General features: G+C 40.4%; 2 protein-coding genes across 2 annotated transcripts in view; one reads left to right on the top strand and one right to left on the bottom strand.

Annotated features, from left to right (window-relative positions):
• Positions 1-9: 9 nt before the first annotated feature.
• On the bottom strand, positions 10-4336 carry LOC109952111 (uncharacterized). The gene is made up of 5 exons (XM_020586986.1): positions 4229-4336; positions 3432-3590; positions 3129-3224; positions 2084-2696; positions 10-1668 (listed from the first exon to the last, which is right to left on the bottom strand). Exons 2-5 carry the CDS (start codon positions 3576-3578, stop codon positions 1454-1456), a joined length of 1071 nt encoding a protein of 356 aa, XP_020442642.1. The 5' UTR covers positions 3579-3590; positions 4229-4336; the 3' UTR covers positions 10-1453.
• A 24-nt stretch (positions 4337-4360) lies between these two features.
• The window catches only part of patl1 (PAT1 homolog 1, processing body mRNA decay factor), a 27122-nt gene continuing 14479 nt past the window's right edge, over positions 4361-17003 (top strand). The window contains exons 1-4 of the mRNA XM_020586988.1: positions 4361-4473; positions 7926-8034; positions 14543-14752; positions 15248-15502. Of these exons, the coding sequence (XP_020442644.1) occupies positions 4459-4473; positions 7926-8034; positions 14543-14752; positions 15248-15502 (589 nt within the window). The 5' untranslated portion in view covers positions 4361-4458. The remainder of the gene's footprint in view (positions 4474-7925; positions 8035-14542; positions 14753-15247; positions 15503-17003) is intronic.

The following is a 17003-nucleotide window of genomic DNA, read 5'->3' as shown; positions in this document are numbered from 1 at the left end:
GAAGGCGGGACTAAGGACTGAAAGGACGATTCTGATTGGCTGAAAAATGGACAAAGGGGGCGGGGCCACCTGTCAAATTAAGTTTGATGAAAGGTGGTATATACTATCTCTTCCAGTGCACATACACAGGGTAGAGACTTTTCAGTAAAGCAAGAGACATCTTGAGTCCAGTACTGAAACTTAAAAAAAAAAAAAAAAATAGAAAAACAAAGCATGTTTCTAGTCTTTTAATTATGGAAGTAAATAAGGAAAAACATTTGGAACAAATTATTATTCAAAAAAAGGTATTTTAAATATCTTAAAACATAAAACATCTGTAGTAAATCTATATGCACTCACCAAGCACTTAATAACACATCCATGTTTTTAAAAAATGTTTCAAAGTTAAATACTAAATATTTGTCAAATCAAGAACCATTATCAATTTAAAATAGTAGCAGTATTTCAGACTTCACAACCTACTGGTAATTTACATTTTAGACTAATTTATTTTAACATTTATTGACATCTTTATCACTGGACTAAAAATCATTTTATATTAATTTCACTATATATTAATTAGTTCACTCACTATTTGGAAACACAAATTCATTACCAGCTATTGTCATGATCCTGCCCCGCTGGCTTCCGGTTCCCTGCTTTTACTCTAAAAGTATTTCCTGTTCCCAGCTCACCCAGACTCTCGGACACTTTACTTCATCACTAAAGTGCCTTCACCTACTGTTTCATTTATCACACCTGCTCTCCTCAGTATGTAGCAGCTCCTCGCCTTGTGGGGAGCTGCCAGATTGTTTTTTGCCTAGCCTAAACTCTCCAGCATTTATTCCAGTACCTGTCATTCTGATAACGAAATCCTGCCTGCTCCTGACTAACGATATTTGCCTTGCCCCTATTGTTGGACTGCTACGCCTGTAATTGACACCCTGCCTGAACCATCGACCGGAGATCCTGCCTCATCCCTACTATCGGACTGCTACGCTGGCTATCGACACCCTGCCTGGATTACCTACCTGTGATTCTGCCTTGTCCTCTCTGCCTGTAAGACTGTTTCTCCTGCTCCTGAGCTCTCCCAGTCTGACAATTAAATGTGACTCTGTTGTCTCCGACTACTGGCTTTTTAATTGGGTTCACTCCTTAACAGTAACGGAAGCTGCACACATCACTCCCTGACAGCTATTTATTTTAGTAGCGATCTTAGCTGACTTGGTTCATAATCTCAAAATTAAAACTATATTTAGAAGATCATTACAGGAAAACTACAATGCCATTTTTCCCAATATGGAAAATAGTATGAAATGATCCAATATGGAACATTATACATAACAAGTCCACCTCCAAGCAGGACTTTCACCACTCAAATCATCTCAGGTGCATTACAAATTACTAATAGCACATATTTAGTCTATTATTGTACAGAATATCATGTTATTACAAAAACTGACACTGTAAAATTCTAGTACACATAGTCCAGCATAATATGTGCACGTTGATAACTTGGCGTTTTCCATGGTACCATCTTGAGAAGGTTTTCATTCAGGTCTGCCTTCCACCAGCTCCTCAGCCAGCTGAAACACCTGACTGCCAAGCAGAGCGCTCCAGCACTGAGGAGAAGCTTGAAAAAGCTGATGCCACCATCTCTCCTCCGTTTCTTGGCTTCATCGTCACAAGCTGGAAACAGAAATTCGCAAAGGGTCAAACACTATTAAAATCTGGCTTATCAGGGTTTCCTACAGTAAATACAATGGGCTCTCTTCTATAGTGCACAGCAGAGCTGATGTGAATACAAGTTAAAGTGGATGTGGAAGTCACTATGATCACATGAATCTGTTCATCTACATACTGTTAAAGGGTGGGTTCTACCTAGTTTAAGAAATCCATGTTTTCCCACTTATCACTGATGGGTACCAGTCTACAGAGATAATAATAATGCACACATTTTAATGTTTTGCCTTCTGACATATCTTCCTCTTCTCCAAAAGGAGGGAGGTGACTAAATAAAACAACAACTATCTGCATGGTTAGATATATGACTAGAGGTAAGAGAAAAGTCATATACAGAAACAAATGCTGACTGCACCCTTACCTCTATCAAGCTGCTCCCACTCGGACTGCCAATAATATTCCCTCAAAGCTCTTTGTCTCTTACTGGCTTTAGGCTTCCTGTATTTATGTTGCACTTCACTGTAGTTGGCCACAAGTCCATTGTTGTGTGGGGTTACAATGTAGTGCATGTGCTGCTTATAGCTGAAGGGCTCAATGGTGACATCTAGCTGCTGGTGGAAGGCTTCTGTGAGGAAGTCATCACTGTAGGTCTGCACCATGTCGAACATTTGCTGAGCTGAAGATTCTGGGTAGTGTATCTCTTCTATATTGCTGGCCTGAACCACCTCGAAGTAGCCCACCTGGGTGAGAAAGGTGGTGAGGTCTAGCTTCGGGTTCTGCAGGGCTTGGATCAGTTCAGAGCCGATTTCATAGGTCCTGTCACGACTGAACCTCCCAAAGTCAACTCTATCATGCTCAGTGACATACACCGTCTCCACCACCGTAGTTCTCACCTGGCAACTGATGATGATGCGGTCTATATTATCACTACCACAGTTACAATCTGACCCATAATTTTCCCTCACATATGTTGGGAGGTTTGCAGAAGCTGGGTAGGTTTCTGTGTTCAGGTTGCCAACTTCAAAGTACACAACCTGGAGAGAAAGACACAAAGAGAGAGAGAGCGACAAAGACAGATAAACAACTCTGTGTAAGAATAAAATCGCTGGTACAGAGAAACAGAAGGTTTGTGGACCATCAGTAGGATGCTGCATGAATAGATGGATGGAATAATGACATCAGTGAGTTGCGGTACACTGATGAGCATTTAGGTTAAAAAGATTCAGAGAACCAAAATGGAACAGGAAAATCCAGGTTCAGGTTCAAAAGTAAGAAAACGTTATTCAAAGCTCAGTGGTATTTTTACAAAAAACTAATAACTAAAGATGCAATAGGTGTGTGAAAAACTATTTGTCACTTCTTTTCACAAACTGAATGGTGAGGGAGAAATGGATGTTCATGTGTAAAATTTGTGGTGTGCTCCTTTAATTATAGAAACTGATAGAAACAAACAAAACATCACAAACCTTTCTGGGGCTGTTCAGTACAGGCAGAAGCTCCTCAACATTGCCAAATGGGTGGAAGCCACAGAAACCTCTCTCTGGTTGACAATCTGACACCAGCTGTGACAACAACAGACTCTGTGTCACTGTTCCACATTTTCTTTCTTATAATAATCTGTTATAATAACTATATAGACTGTTTATGCTCATGTATTATAACTACATTATTCAAAATAGTGTAATTAATAATAAGAAAAAATGGAAAATTCACAAATCTACAACAAACATATGGAAAAACGTTCAGCTTGTGATCTAATGTGATTTTACCTGCATGCTGACGACACAGTCAGTGAGTTCACAGGTCACACAGTCATTGGCAAACCAAAACAGGAGCTGAAGGCCATGTCGTGGAAAAGGACGGCCAAACCCTGAATTCATCAGGTGCTCCAGAGAGCAGAGCTGCGACTGAACCATGGCTGACGAAGGCTAACACACATTCACACACACACACACACAGTTTATGTTTCGTAGTCCATGGGGACTTTACATTGACTTACATGCATTTCCTGTAGACTAACCCTAACCTTAACCAGAACCACTACTTGCCTAACCCTAACCCTGACCCTAACCTTAACCTAACCCTAACCTCATCCTAACCCTAAACCATGTTGCCACCCTAAAATTCAATTTCTTGCCCATGGGGACCTCAATTTAGGTCCCCACCGTGAAATGGGTCCTCATGAGTTGGTATGGAGTCAGGAAGAAGTCCCCACAGCAAGACACGCCCCCACACACACACACACACACACACACACACACACACACACACACACACACACATTCACACTTACACAAAATGATATAAAAGATGGCAAGCTTAGCAGGGGATGTCATGGGGGATTCTATGGCCTAATTTCTTTGTATATTAAACATGAAAACGTTGCGATAAATTGGAACAACTGGCCTACTAAACTGTGACAATATGCTGATCTTTAAAAAATGACATTATTACATGTAGCCGCTTGCTTGGAAGTCATTAGCCTAGGTAGGAATGATGGTCTTCAATTGAAGATGTAAACGTCTACCTTACAATATATAATATGGTATGAAAATATCCGGCTTACTTTTCAATGTGTTGTCCCTGTTACTTGTTTTTCACAGCTATACGATCAGCTTCCTCATTTTCTAAACGGAAATACAGTAAGTCTACGTGCAAGATGAAAACTGTCCGCTGCGCCGTGAAATGCGTGCTCGTTCACGTCGCTCGGTAGCGCACGTTGAAGTGGACGTACCTGCTGCGTCATTTGCGCGCCGCTTTGCTGTCGATGTACTTTTCCCTTAAGCCTAAAGATAGATGTTTCGGTTTCACGTGAGTATTGTACCTTAAAACCCATGTGCCACTCTCCTAAAGATAAGGTCAGATTTTACATAGAGAGCTGGTAGTAATTCCAGACTGCTTATGAGTAATATGATGAATGCTGTGTGTTGTTTATGCCACTGCCAAATTCAATGCAGTTGGCGGCCTGCGAAGCAGCCCCCTTGCCTGGCGACATGGGCCGGCCGGAGGGAAGGTGCGCTTATTGACTCATAAATTAATCTCAGTTATGAAATGGCATTATGTGTTAGTTGTACCCTATGTCCAGCCGTTATGTTATTGGTTAGTTTTGGGGCAGCAGTTTTCCAACGACGTGGGACATGTGTGAAGTAACGTCAGCACTAGCACTGTGGCTAACAGACTCTTGCTAACAGTCACCTGCTGAGTGCCAGAGGGTCGTGAAGTGGAATTACGGAGCTGTATTTATTCATATAGTTTAAACCCTTTTCCTTCTGCGGGAAGCTACTAACTGGCTTAACGTTTTGTAATGTTTATTTTTGAAGCTAATCTACAGTGCTGTAATGTTTTCCCATCGAGAAACCATGCTATTGCATTGCTGATTTAGCCAGCTAATATGTTAGGCTAATTGGCTATTCGGTTAAAGTACTTTAACGAGAAATAGTAATAGATACTAACTTATAATTTATTTGTGGAGTGGAACTAATGTTTAAATCAAAGTGGGTTCACCGTCAACCCAATTTTGACTTTATACAACTGATCTAATGTTACACTTCGACCACTTGCGTGCAAAAGCAAGATGCTATTTGATATTTTATCTTGTTAACAATGTTGCATGCAGATAACTAAATTAAAAAAAACGTTATACACTACCAGTCTGGCCTATAATGAAATTGTCACACACATTAGTGTGGTCTGTCGATTTAGCAGCAGACTGGTGTTTAATTAGCTGAATGGTAAGGCGTTGCACAGGAAGCCTGTGTTCCTCTAGAGTTTGTGTCTTTCTGTATTTTAATAACCGCCAAGGTTAGATGATAATAGGACCCAAGTTGGCAAATATCTAATAAAAAGTATTATTCACCTGTATAGTATTACACTAACCTATCAGTTTTCTTATCAAATGACCTTCCACATAACTTGCCTTAAATTAGCGAGTAGCAAGTTTCTGATGACTATATGACATCATGACTGGTAGACATAAGAGGCAGCTTTCACAAAGTTTACTGGTCACAGTGGTTAAATCTAAGAAATGTAGTTATGAGGTCAAATCTGGTATCTAACGTTTTACATTCAGAGATGACAGATTTTGCTGTTGAAGCACTGAATATGTGGTGCGCGGAATCCATTAAATATTTAGTACAGCAAACGTTTAGACATTTTGTGGAAGAAAAAGCACATGTATAACCAATAATATTGGGCCTCATTCACCAGCTGTTCCTAAGAAGAAATGCCTTCTTTAAACCCACTTGTGCAGTTTTCATTAAAATTCTGACATTCACCTCTGTTTTCTTATCTGATTTTGTTCTTAAGTAAGAAGAGAATCTACACACACTCAGTAGCACAATTGAGTGCTGATGTGTTTGTATGAAATAATTGTTTTTCTTCCATTTTACAGTTGTATAATGTATACTTAAACTTGCATAACATTTTTATCATTCATATTTGTAATATTTTAATCATTTTAAAAAGCATTAGGGTCTTAAAATTAGTAAACACTACACAAAAAGTTACACTAAGCAATTAATTGCTTGTTTATAAATAAAGGCTTTAAAAATAATGTGGCTTCTATATTAAAGTTATTTATAGTTTTAGAATTGATGTCAAGCAAGAAAGTAATCACTTAAAAAAAGGTTTCACTGTATATCTTTATTTTTTAAAATTAAATATCTCAGAAATTGTGGCCAGTAGGGGTGTGACAGTACACCTAGCTCAAAACATGTAGCTACTGCTGATTCCTTGCTGATGAGCCTACATTTTTGTCCAGTACATTTCTGCTGTCAGTCGGCCTGGTGAAGGTCATGCTGTCCTCCTGCTGTTCTGATGAGAGATGATGCACGGAGGTCAGAGTCGGCGTGGATTAAAGGGATCAAACACTTAAGTTGCACATATTAGATTAGATTCAGTGTTATTGTCATTACACATGTAGAAGTACAAGGCAATGAAATCTTGTTTAGCATCTAATCAGAATTGCAATAACAGCAGTGCAGAGTGTGCAGCATCTACAGTATATACAGTCAGAACTCATTTACTGATGTGTACAATTGATATTTACAGTAAGATATGTAGGGTAATGTACAATACACAAAATGAGCAGGAGAATCTGGGGAGATGCTGAGCCTTACGTTGTACATGTGCCGCCATCTTTGTCATATGCGCCACATACTTAATACTGTGAGGTCCAAGTATGAAGTTAGTAGTGGCCGAAACCCACCATCAGCCTTTCTTTACGCAGTAGGGTACTAGTGTCTTTAGCCCAAAAATGAGCTGACACTAGCCAGGTGGGTCAGAGAGTTGAACTGTTCATGAAGTCCAACACAGACATCACCAATGATCAGAAATTCTTCAGGTGAAAAACAGGCTACAAATAAATCATGTACACAAACAGCAAAGCAATTCATTGGTTTATGTTTCAATTGAAAAATGATAGCTTAAACTTCATCATCAGTGTCATCATTATTATCATGTTGACTGCTAGGCTATAGAGTCGGTGTCTGCATTTAAAGAGCTGGAAATTTCTTCCAGAAGATATTTGTCCCATGTTCTTTGTTCTACAGTATGTTTTCCTCTCTCTGAATCTCAGTATAAATACAGGCTATGCACTTTGGACGGTAAGGTTATTTAAAATATTTTGAATTCAAAATGGTAACCACAACTAATAACCGCAGAGTGAGTTATTTCTGACTCAACTGCTATTTGGCGCTAGGTGTATAGGGCAGGCTGCACAGCGTTTGGAAAAGAATAGTTGCAGGGGGCATAAAATATCTTTCATAGAGCAGGCAGAAGTAAATCACTTTGAGGTTATTGGTTACCACTGGTTAACAGTTACTGGTTAACGCAGCTTAGCAAGAACGCAGCTTAGCGAGGAAAAGGAGCACTTGGTTTGATGCAAGGCATCTCTGCTAATGCGAACACAGCATAGTCATTGTCATGTGAGACAGATTGCACAGGGATCTAACTCACTGACAAAATGATTAATTGTGCAGACCTAGCATTACTGGCATTCTCAGCTTTTCTTTTTAGTTGCTTTGTGAGATTCTTGAGTTTGTACATGGCACTCTTTGTAAAAACAAAGGTGTGAACACTTCTGCCATATCAGAACATGTCATGACTCTGAAGTTGATGTAGACAAATTTAATACGTCCTGTATTTTATGTGCTCTACATGTGTAGGGATGCACAGTATACAAGCTATTCCTTTTCTTTACCCCTCACCGTGTATGTTTTTTCCATCCCACCTTCCCGCTCCACCTGTCTTTCCTGCTTTCTTAGCAGTCTCAGGATGAAGACTGTACATTGGAGGAGGAAGATGAGGGATTGGTAGAAGAGGAAGATGAAATTGACCAGTTCAACGATGACACCTTTGGAGCTGGGGCCATTGGTGAGTCATATACAATTTATTTTCAAACGTCTGTAGTGGATTTGGGCAACAATTTAGGATTAATTTTAATACCTCGAAAAAAAAAAAAGGCACCAGGCTGAAAAAGCGAGCTGCACTAACAATGAATGTATTAATCTAAATTATTTATTAATCTGAACTGTTAATCCAGTTTTGATGTGAATGCAGCGAACCCTCAGTTCAGTTACTGAGAATAAAACAGACAAAAAGATGACTTGAAAAAAGCTAGATCTAATCTAAATGAATTTATTTACATATGTACAAGGAAGGAAAATGGAATTGGGATTGTTAAATGGGACAGGTGGTACATATGAACAAAAAGGTGGCTAATGGACCAGTGAATGACTAAGCTATTGTTTAGCTATAGTGGAGAGTGAGTTAATATTGTATAAAATTACATTATATTTTGGATTTAAATGATAGGATTTAGACAAGAATTTAAACTAAAAACAGTTGCAAGTTTCTGTGAGTTATGGGCTTTAATTTAGGAGTGACATCAGCTAAACCATGCGTAGGCCACTTATTGTAGCAGGGGAAGAAAGAGTGGTCTGCTTTTAAAATAGAACCCTTTTTCAGGTCCGGGGTGGAGAGCGATGCCAAATTGCCAGGACCCCTCTTAGGCTAAGAGCTCAGGAGGCATCCATTTTTGTCAGCTGGTTTCTCTCCCTCCTTTGTGATACTTTTTCTCATCTTGGTGGTGATTCTCAGCAGTCTGGGTTGAGATGCTGGTGGGGCCAGAGGCACAGTCTTACACATGCCATTTAGAGCTGAGTCAAAGAAAAACCGCATCTTATTGCCAAAGGATTATTCTGAAAACATCTCTGCAAGCTAACAAACAATTCAGCTGGAGTAAAACTACGGTTTTTTTTGTTGACTACAACACTTTTTGGCTGAAAGTGGTTCAAACTTGGAACGCCAAAGACTTGGTCAGCTTGTTTGCCTGCTTGACAAAAGAGTCTTAAGGTTAAATAATGTCTAACTAAGAAAAACACTTCATGTCATAATGCAGGCATAAGATTTTAACAAACATGAATTAGACACAAAAAATACGACAAAGACAAGAGACGTGGACAGAACAAAAACATTGCGAGACGATTTCTTACTGCACTGAGAACAAAGGGAGGCAAATTAAATAGTTATTCACTGGTATTTGGGTGTTGTCTTGTTTGATTAGCTGAGGGTTTTCTCAAAATGTAGTCCTGGTTGGTTCAGACTTTGTCATCATTGAGACGGCTTCCTGATTTGTTCTTACAAACCCGATTCCAAAAAAGTTGGGACACTGTACAAAATGTGAATAAAAACAGAATGCAATGATGTGGAAGGTTGAAATTCCAGTATTTTATTCAGAATAGAATATAGATAACATATCAAATGTTGAAAGTGAGACATTTTGAAATGTCATGCCAAATATTGGCTCATCTTAGATTTCATGGGAGCTACACATTCCAAAAACGTTGGGACAGGTAGCAGTAAGAGGCCAGAAAAGTTAAATGTACATATAAGGAACTAGTTGGAGGACCAATTTGCATCTTATCAGGTCAATTGGCAACATGATTGGGTATAAAAAGAGCCTCTCAGAGTGGCAGTGTCTCTCAGAAGTCAAGATGGGCAGAGGATCACCAATTCCCCCAATGCTGCGGCGAAAAATAGTGGAGCAATATCAGAAAGGAGTTTCTCAAAGAATTGCAAAGAGTGTGAAGTTATCATCATCTACAGTGCATAATATCATCCAAAGATTCAGAGAATCTGGAACAATCTCCGTGCGTAAGGATCAAGGCCGGAAATGGCCAGCCTGCAGTCCAGATCTGTCACCCATAGAAAACATTTGGCGCATCATAAAGAGGAAGATGCAACAAAGAAGACCTGAGACAGTTGAACAACTGGAAGCCTGTATTAGACAAGAATGGGACAACATTCCTATTCCTAAACTTGAGCAACTTGTCTCCTCAGTCCCCAGACGTTTGCAGACTGTGATAAAAAGAAGAGGGGATTCCACACAGTGGTGAACATGGCCTTGTCCCAACTTTTTTGAGATGTGTTGATGCCATGAAATTTAAAATCACCTTATTTTTCCCTTAAAATGATGCATTTTCTCAGTTTGAACATTTGATGTGTCATCTATGTTGTATTCTGAATAAAATATTGAAATTTGAAACTTCCACATCATTGCATTCTGTTTTTATTCACATTTTGTACAGTGTCCCAACTTTTTTGGAATCGGGTTTGTATGATGTACTGTCAAAAGTTCATACCTTGTTGTTGCTTGTGAGGACATACCTCGAAATCCACTATGGAATACCTCAAGAGACGCAGGCTGAAGGTTTTGGAATGGCCATCACAGTCCCCTGATTTAAACATCATTGAAAATTTGTGGGTAGATCTTAAAAGAGCTGTGCATGCAAGACGACCAAAGAATATTACAGAACTAGAAGCCTTTTGCAAGGAAGAATGGGAGAAGATCCCAAGTACAAGAATTGAAAGACTTTTAGCTGGCTATGAAAAGCGTTTGCAAGCTGTGATATCTGCCAGAGGAGGTGTTACTAAGTACTGATTGTGTAGGGTGCCCAAACTTTTGCACCATGCCATAATAATGTTTTTATTTTTTATTTTTGTTCAATTTATGGCATAAGAAGTAACTATGCATCACTGTTTGCTGAAAATATTGTGCATTTTTTCCATTTCCAAGAGAAACTGTGTTAACATCTGTTCAAATAAAAAATCACCAAAATCTGTTATTTGTGTAAGCATATATCTGTAAGCAACAGTCCAAAATTGAAAGCCTAAGTAGGCTTTTTATCAAGAAGACAGTTAGCCTTTCAGTTAAAGCATATCACAATCCATTAATACCACACTTAATCATAAAACAAACAAAAAAATCAAAAGCACTTTTCTAAGGTTTGCAATACTTTGGAAAAGTTAGAATCCGTCAAGGTTAATACCGTAATTGTTGCTTGTTTACAGGAGTTGTAGTATCCAACTCCAGTCACAAGGTGTCACTACTGGTCCATCTGTGGTTAGTTAAAGAGATGAGGATGTCTCTATCTGCATTTGCAAAAGCTTAGAACACTTTGGTACAACAGACAGGGTTATACCAAACTTTATAAGTGAATTGTGACTTTTTTAAACAGTATACATATTTTGGATCTGAGATTTTGCATTTTCAAGTTTAGGATAATGTTTCCATTGCTAGAAGAGGAAAAAGATTAGAGGAGGAGTCCTTTTAAGCACTGACTAGTTAAACCTGTACAAGTCAGATTTATCTCAGCTTTACCAGAACATTTCTAAACTCTTAAACATTTCACACAACATTTGATTATAGGATTCTAAATTCTTCAAGTCTAAAACATATTTTGTTATTATGGAGAGAAAGAAGAAAAGTCATTGGCAGTTACTTTTTACTTAAGTCACAGACTCTGGGGAGATTTTTATTTGCCATTTATGCATAAACAGACAGTCTAGGCATATAGGAATTCATGTGCAGCTTTCTTGGAGTCAGCTAAAGAGTTAAAAGCCAGAAAAGAACATCTAGTCTGAAAATAAAGTAAGAGTGACATAATATGACAACGCAATACAAAAAATAAGATAATGGATGAGATGGTGAACTTCAAATACTGCACATAGTATTTCACATAATGAAGTTGGATATGGCATTCCACTTAGTGAGGTAGTAAGGGGTTATTGCACGTCTCTCACATTTTTGTATTTGCCATCAGTCTTACTGCAGCAGGGAAAAAGCTGTCCTCCCTGCTGTGCCTGAGGCTGTAGGTGCAGTTTTTGTGTCTGAACAGAGTGTGAGCTGGGTGGAGTGGGTCTCTGATTATGTTCTCTGCTCTTTTACAACAGCGCTGTGTGTACAGTGTGTCCATAGCAGAGTTTTTAGTCCCAATGATCCTCTCTGCAGTCTTTATAACTCTTTGAAGAGCCTTTCTCTCTGCTTGTGTGGTGTTACCATACTAGACAGTGATGCCAGTGGTTAGGATGCTCTCAGATGTCAGATGTCACCTGCAGGCCCAGGAACATGTGGCTGTCAGCCCTCTCCACCTCAGTCCCTTTGATGGTCAGAGGCAGCAGAGAAGAGGGGTTCTTCCTAAAGTCTATTATTTCTCTTGTCTTGTTTATGTTGAGGGTGAGGTCATTCTCCTCTCCATAAACAAGAATGTTGTTCACTAAGCTCCTGTAACCCGACTAGTCCCCCTGCCTCGATGAGGCCCAGGATGGTGGCGTCGTCAGTATATTTAATGATGATGGTGTTGTCATGGTTGGAGACACAGTCATGAGTGTACAGGGTGAAGAGTTTGGGGCTGAGACAGCAGCCCTGCAGTGAGTCTGTGCTGATTGTGAGCTCAGCAGACACCCGCCCTCCGATTCTGACCACCATTGGTCTTTATGTCAGGAAGTCCAGAATCCAGTTACAGGTGGGAGTTGGGACACCGAGGTCTGTCAGCTTCTCAACCAGCCTACCCAGGCGAATGGTATTGAATGCAGAACTGTAATCCAGGAAGAGCATCCTAGCATATGTACTGCTGTTGTCCAGGTGTTTCAGGGTATGGAATAAAGCCAGAGCCACCGCATCGTCCACTGATTTATTGGGGGGGTAGGCAAACTGGAGAGAGTCTACGGTGTCCGGGACCATGTGGTTAATGTGTGTTTGTCTAAGCACTTCACGGCGACTGATGTGAGCGCCACTGGCCTGAAGTCATTCAGAGTGGATGTGTCTGACATCTTAGGGACCGGTATGATGATGGATTTTTTGAAAATGTGAGGGACTACTGCTTGGGTTAAAGACAGGTTGTCTGCATACACACTAGCTAGTTGATCCCCACTGACTTTCAACACTTTAGAGGGGACACCATCCAGTCCCCCAGCTTTATGGGGGTTTATCTGTTTCAGGATCTGTGTGTGCGTCACCTGAAAAGCAGTGTCCCCCTGGTTGCAGGGGGATTTTGAGGGGGTATCTGTGTTCAGCCTGTCAAACCCAGCATAGAAATTATTAAGGCTGTCGGGAAGGGTGGCATCTCAGGGGGGTGTGTTTGTTGGTTTGTGACTGCCTGGATTCCCTGCCACATGCTGTGTGTGTTGTTATTCATATAGTAACTCTCCAGTTTTTGGAAGTATGCCCTCTTTACAACTCTGATGGACTTCTGTAGTTTGTACTGGGCTCTCCTGTACTCCACTTGGTCCCCTGACTTGAAAGCTTCCCGCCTCTTCCTGATTTTATGTTTTATGTACCTATTAATCCAGGGTTTTTTTGGGGGGAAGACACGCACAGCTCTGGGTGGGGCGCATATGGACGTGCACCAGCTGATGTAATCATTTGCAGTCTCTGCATATTCATGGATATTGTCTGTGGCCTCTAGGCAGCCCTGCAGGCTGGCCTGTGCACAGACAGTCCAAGTGTTAACAGTTCTCACTGTGACAGGTTTCGCTTTGAGCCATTTGGTGTAAACCAGCCTGAGCTGGATTGCTAGGTGGTCAGATCTACCAAAATGAGGCTTTGCTTCTGCTGAGAAAGTGTTTCTAATGTTACTGTAACAGTGGTCCAGTGTTTTGTTTCCTCTAGTAGGAAAAGTTACAAACTGATACAGATATCATATATCAGTTGACTATGTCAACTGATATCTTTGATAAGCAAAGATAGCTTTGCTTATCAAAATAAAGTGAGTCTCTTCCAGATGGTTTCCTGGCCTTGTAAACACTACATGTCTTCACATCTTATTACTGTACTTGATGACATGCAATTTCTCTTTTTTTAAATTACTATAAGATTTTGAGTTTATTTTTGAGCAGGTGGTCTAACAGAACTCTGTCACTCAGTTATTAAAAATATGAAAACATTTAAACAGATTCCTGTGTTTATCTCAGAAATGTTCAGTCAACCTCCATCCACCAGACTGCTATGCAGACGTACAGTATATGTATAGAGATGAGTACATAGGATTTTTTTTTTATCGATTAGAAAATGCTACCCCTCCACCCACAAGCACAGCTCATATTTGAATGCAGCATGTCCTTTGGTGGTTGTCAAAGGGTATTTTAGAAAATCCAGGGAATTGAATTAATAGTATAGGAAATTTCAGGAAGGGCATCCGGCGTAAAACACGTGCCAAATGTCAACATGTGAGTCGTCAGTGTGACGATTCACTGTGGCGACCCCTAAAACGGGAGAAGCCGAAAGTGACTTTCAGTGCATGTAATTTCACCAGTTCATGGGGCGATACAAACTGCTGCTGCAGAGCCTTTCCCTTGAGATTCAGGTTTAAAAACAATATCTCCCTCAAAACCTTTTGCTGCATCCCCAGTTTTTTAAGTTTCCCAACTTAATCTTTCATGTACCCCTTCTTCTGATTTAAATTAGACAGGTTTTTTTTTAGCTATTGTGATTGTTAGTTTCATAAACATTATGTGACCACTTGTTGGGATAACATGTTTGAGACAATTTATAAGTTGTAAAAAGTGATCAAACAACCACTCTTTCTGGCTCCTCTTCCAGATGACGACTGGCAGGAAGAACATAAACGCCTTGCTGAGCTCGACGAGCGAGATGGGCTAGGAGCGGGGCTGGTGATGGGAGGAGAATCAGATTTAGGAGGAGCTGAGGACTCTTCCTCTACCAGTCTCCCTTCCTCTGCGGACCATCTCCCACTCCCATCCGCCCTCGCTTCACTCAAATTCTCATCTTCGTCTGGACTGCCTCCACCAGGTCAGTGATGTAATTAGCAAAGACTGACTTGACTCAGGAATCCTGGTCATTTCTCTGTCAGATTGCAGTATTCCATACTTTTGTGGTCGGTTTCAGCTTTTTTGCATAATCTGTATTACTTTATTACAGGGGCTCTCAGCTTTTGGTAACCCAAGGCCCACTTTATATTGTAAAATGATTCCAAGGACCACCTTCCCAAATAAATGAGAAAAATAACATAAAATACAACACAAAATAAATAATCTTGGCTTAAATATGTGTTATGCCACTGTGACCGTGGCCCACCACAGGGCGCTCTAGTGCCTACCTGTGGTCTGTGGCCCACTGGTACAGAATGGCTGCTTTATTACATTTTTAGGAGTTTAAATTTAGGGTTAACAGCAGCGAATCTGATGGAATCTCTGCCCACAGTTTTCCTTGACTGGTTGTTTTAGGTATAATATGGAGAGCAGGGCTAAACCTGCTGGAATATCCAAAGTAAAACTGTCCTTTCAGATGTGGAGGATCGAGGAGGAGATGGTGACTTGGCTGAGTCCCTGGCCAGACTCATCCTGGAGGCTGACCCAGCTATTGCTGGGGTCGGTGCAGCTGAGAGGCCAGGTCCAGCTGCCAGCTCTTCAGGATCCGGCCCGTCTGCTCTGCAGGGGCGTGATCGACCCAGAGGTCTGCCCCAGCCATCCTCCAGCCAGCATCCCCCTGAACCACACCAGCATCCCCAGCAACAGCTGCCTCCTAGGCCCTCCACTTCAGGTGAGATTGAATGCAATAAAAGGTTTTACTTTTTCCGTCAGTTAGCAGTCACATGGTGTGTGTTCATACCTCAATACCTTCATAGCATTTCCAAGGTATATGGGATCCAGTGGTATTTAAAACCAGGTTTTGTAAGGACACATCTGATGGAGTGTACATTGCTGTCTAATACCAATTACTTTTGCATGTCTCGCATGGATTAAATCAGTTTGACCTATAATATGATTTTGCACTGTGAGTATCATTAACAGTGCAAAATGACCAGGCTGCCAACCATTTGAACTTCTAAATATGTTCTTCTTGGCTAAGTTCACTGGTATAAATCTTGTAATTTTCAGTTTGCCTTTTCTGTCAACAAATGAATACTTCAAACACTTCTTTCAGACTTATTATTTTATGATTTGGCACAGAATGCAGAAAATAGCACACGGGCTCCCAGACTAGACATTTGTTATGGTCAACAATGTGTCCTATTTACTTGGATATTGTGGAGGAAACAATAAATGCCTATCTTCTTGGCAAAATGACTAATTCTCTACGTAGGTGTTTTGCCAAGAAGGCAAGCATATTTATTTTATCTGGGTGTGGTTGGAAACATTGTGGATTGTATGTGTCTCTGTGGTGCTGCATATTTGTTCAGATGCAGTACTTGAAGCACAGGTTGTAGAGGTATTGGCATGCCATCCCGCTAAACAATATTGGCATCAAAACTTGTTTCACCATAACTTTGGTGTAGTAATCCTTGTCTGTGTTGGCTGTCTAATTGGATCTAAACCCAGAATATTCCCACCCAGGGAATCCAGCCCTCTACCCCAAGGCTGCTCACCATGTTTGTCAGCTGAGCAGCCTGCCTGCTGCCGACCTATATTGTGACTTGACTTTTTGTGGGCTGTGCTGTCAAACACACTCCTTAAGTCTCCCATTGCTGTTTTAATTGTGTTAAGATTTGATGACAGTAGCATATGAGTCACATCAGTTTCATATCCCTCATGCACTGTATGGATGCATCTATGTTTCTGCTCTTGTTTAGTCAGCTCTGTCTTTTCATTTGTGATTCATCCATAGATTGTGTATATGTTTCTGCTCTTGTTTAGTCAGCTCCTTCTTTTCATTTGTGATTCGTCCATAAATTGTGTGCGCACACACACAGTGAGTCAAATAATCACTGCATATTGTTAGTTCTGGGCAGTGCAGTGGTGCTATTTAGCTAAGATTATATCTTGTTTTTTGTCACTATGTGGTTGTTGGTGTTACACTGTTACGGAGTGATTTGGTTTGAAAAGGTGGTTTCCTAGCAGATTTGTTTTTCATGATGGAAAATGTTTAGAAGATTTACTTTCACACACAACAGCCTTTGTTCGGTTACTTAGACTATGTTCACACTGCAGGTCTTAATGCTCAGATCGGATTTTTTGCCGAAATCCGATTTTTTTGCACTGTTGTTCACACTGTCATTTAAATGCGACTGCCATCTGTCTCATGTGTGAACGGTATACGGCCC

This window comes from Monopterus albus, unplaced genomic scaffold (assembly GCF_001952655.1).
Source record: "Monopterus albus unplaced genomic scaffold, M_albus_1.0 scaffold433.1, whole genome shotgun sequence".
NCBI lineage: Eukaryota > Metazoa > Chordata > Actinopteri > Synbranchiformes > Synbranchidae > Monopterus > Monopterus albus.
This window is presented reverse-complemented; position numbering and strand designations above follow the sequence as displayed.

What these genes read in the sequence shown, in the direction of transcription:
- LOC109952111 (XM_020586986.1), bottom strand. Translation starts at nt 3,578, where the DNA reads ATGGTTCAGTCGCAGCTCTGCTCTCTGGAGCACCTGATGAATTCAGGG. An exon ending in ACTGTGTCGTCAGCATGCAG is followed by an intron (nt 3,225 to 3,431) that starts GTAAAATCACAT and finishes TTGTTGTCACAG; the next exon opens with CTGGTGTCAGATTGTCAACC. An exon ending in GTGGGAGCAGCTTGATAGAG is followed by an intron (nt 1,669 to 2,083) that starts GTAAGGGTGCAG and finishes TTCTGTTTCCAG; the next exon opens with CTTGTGACGATGAAGCCAAG.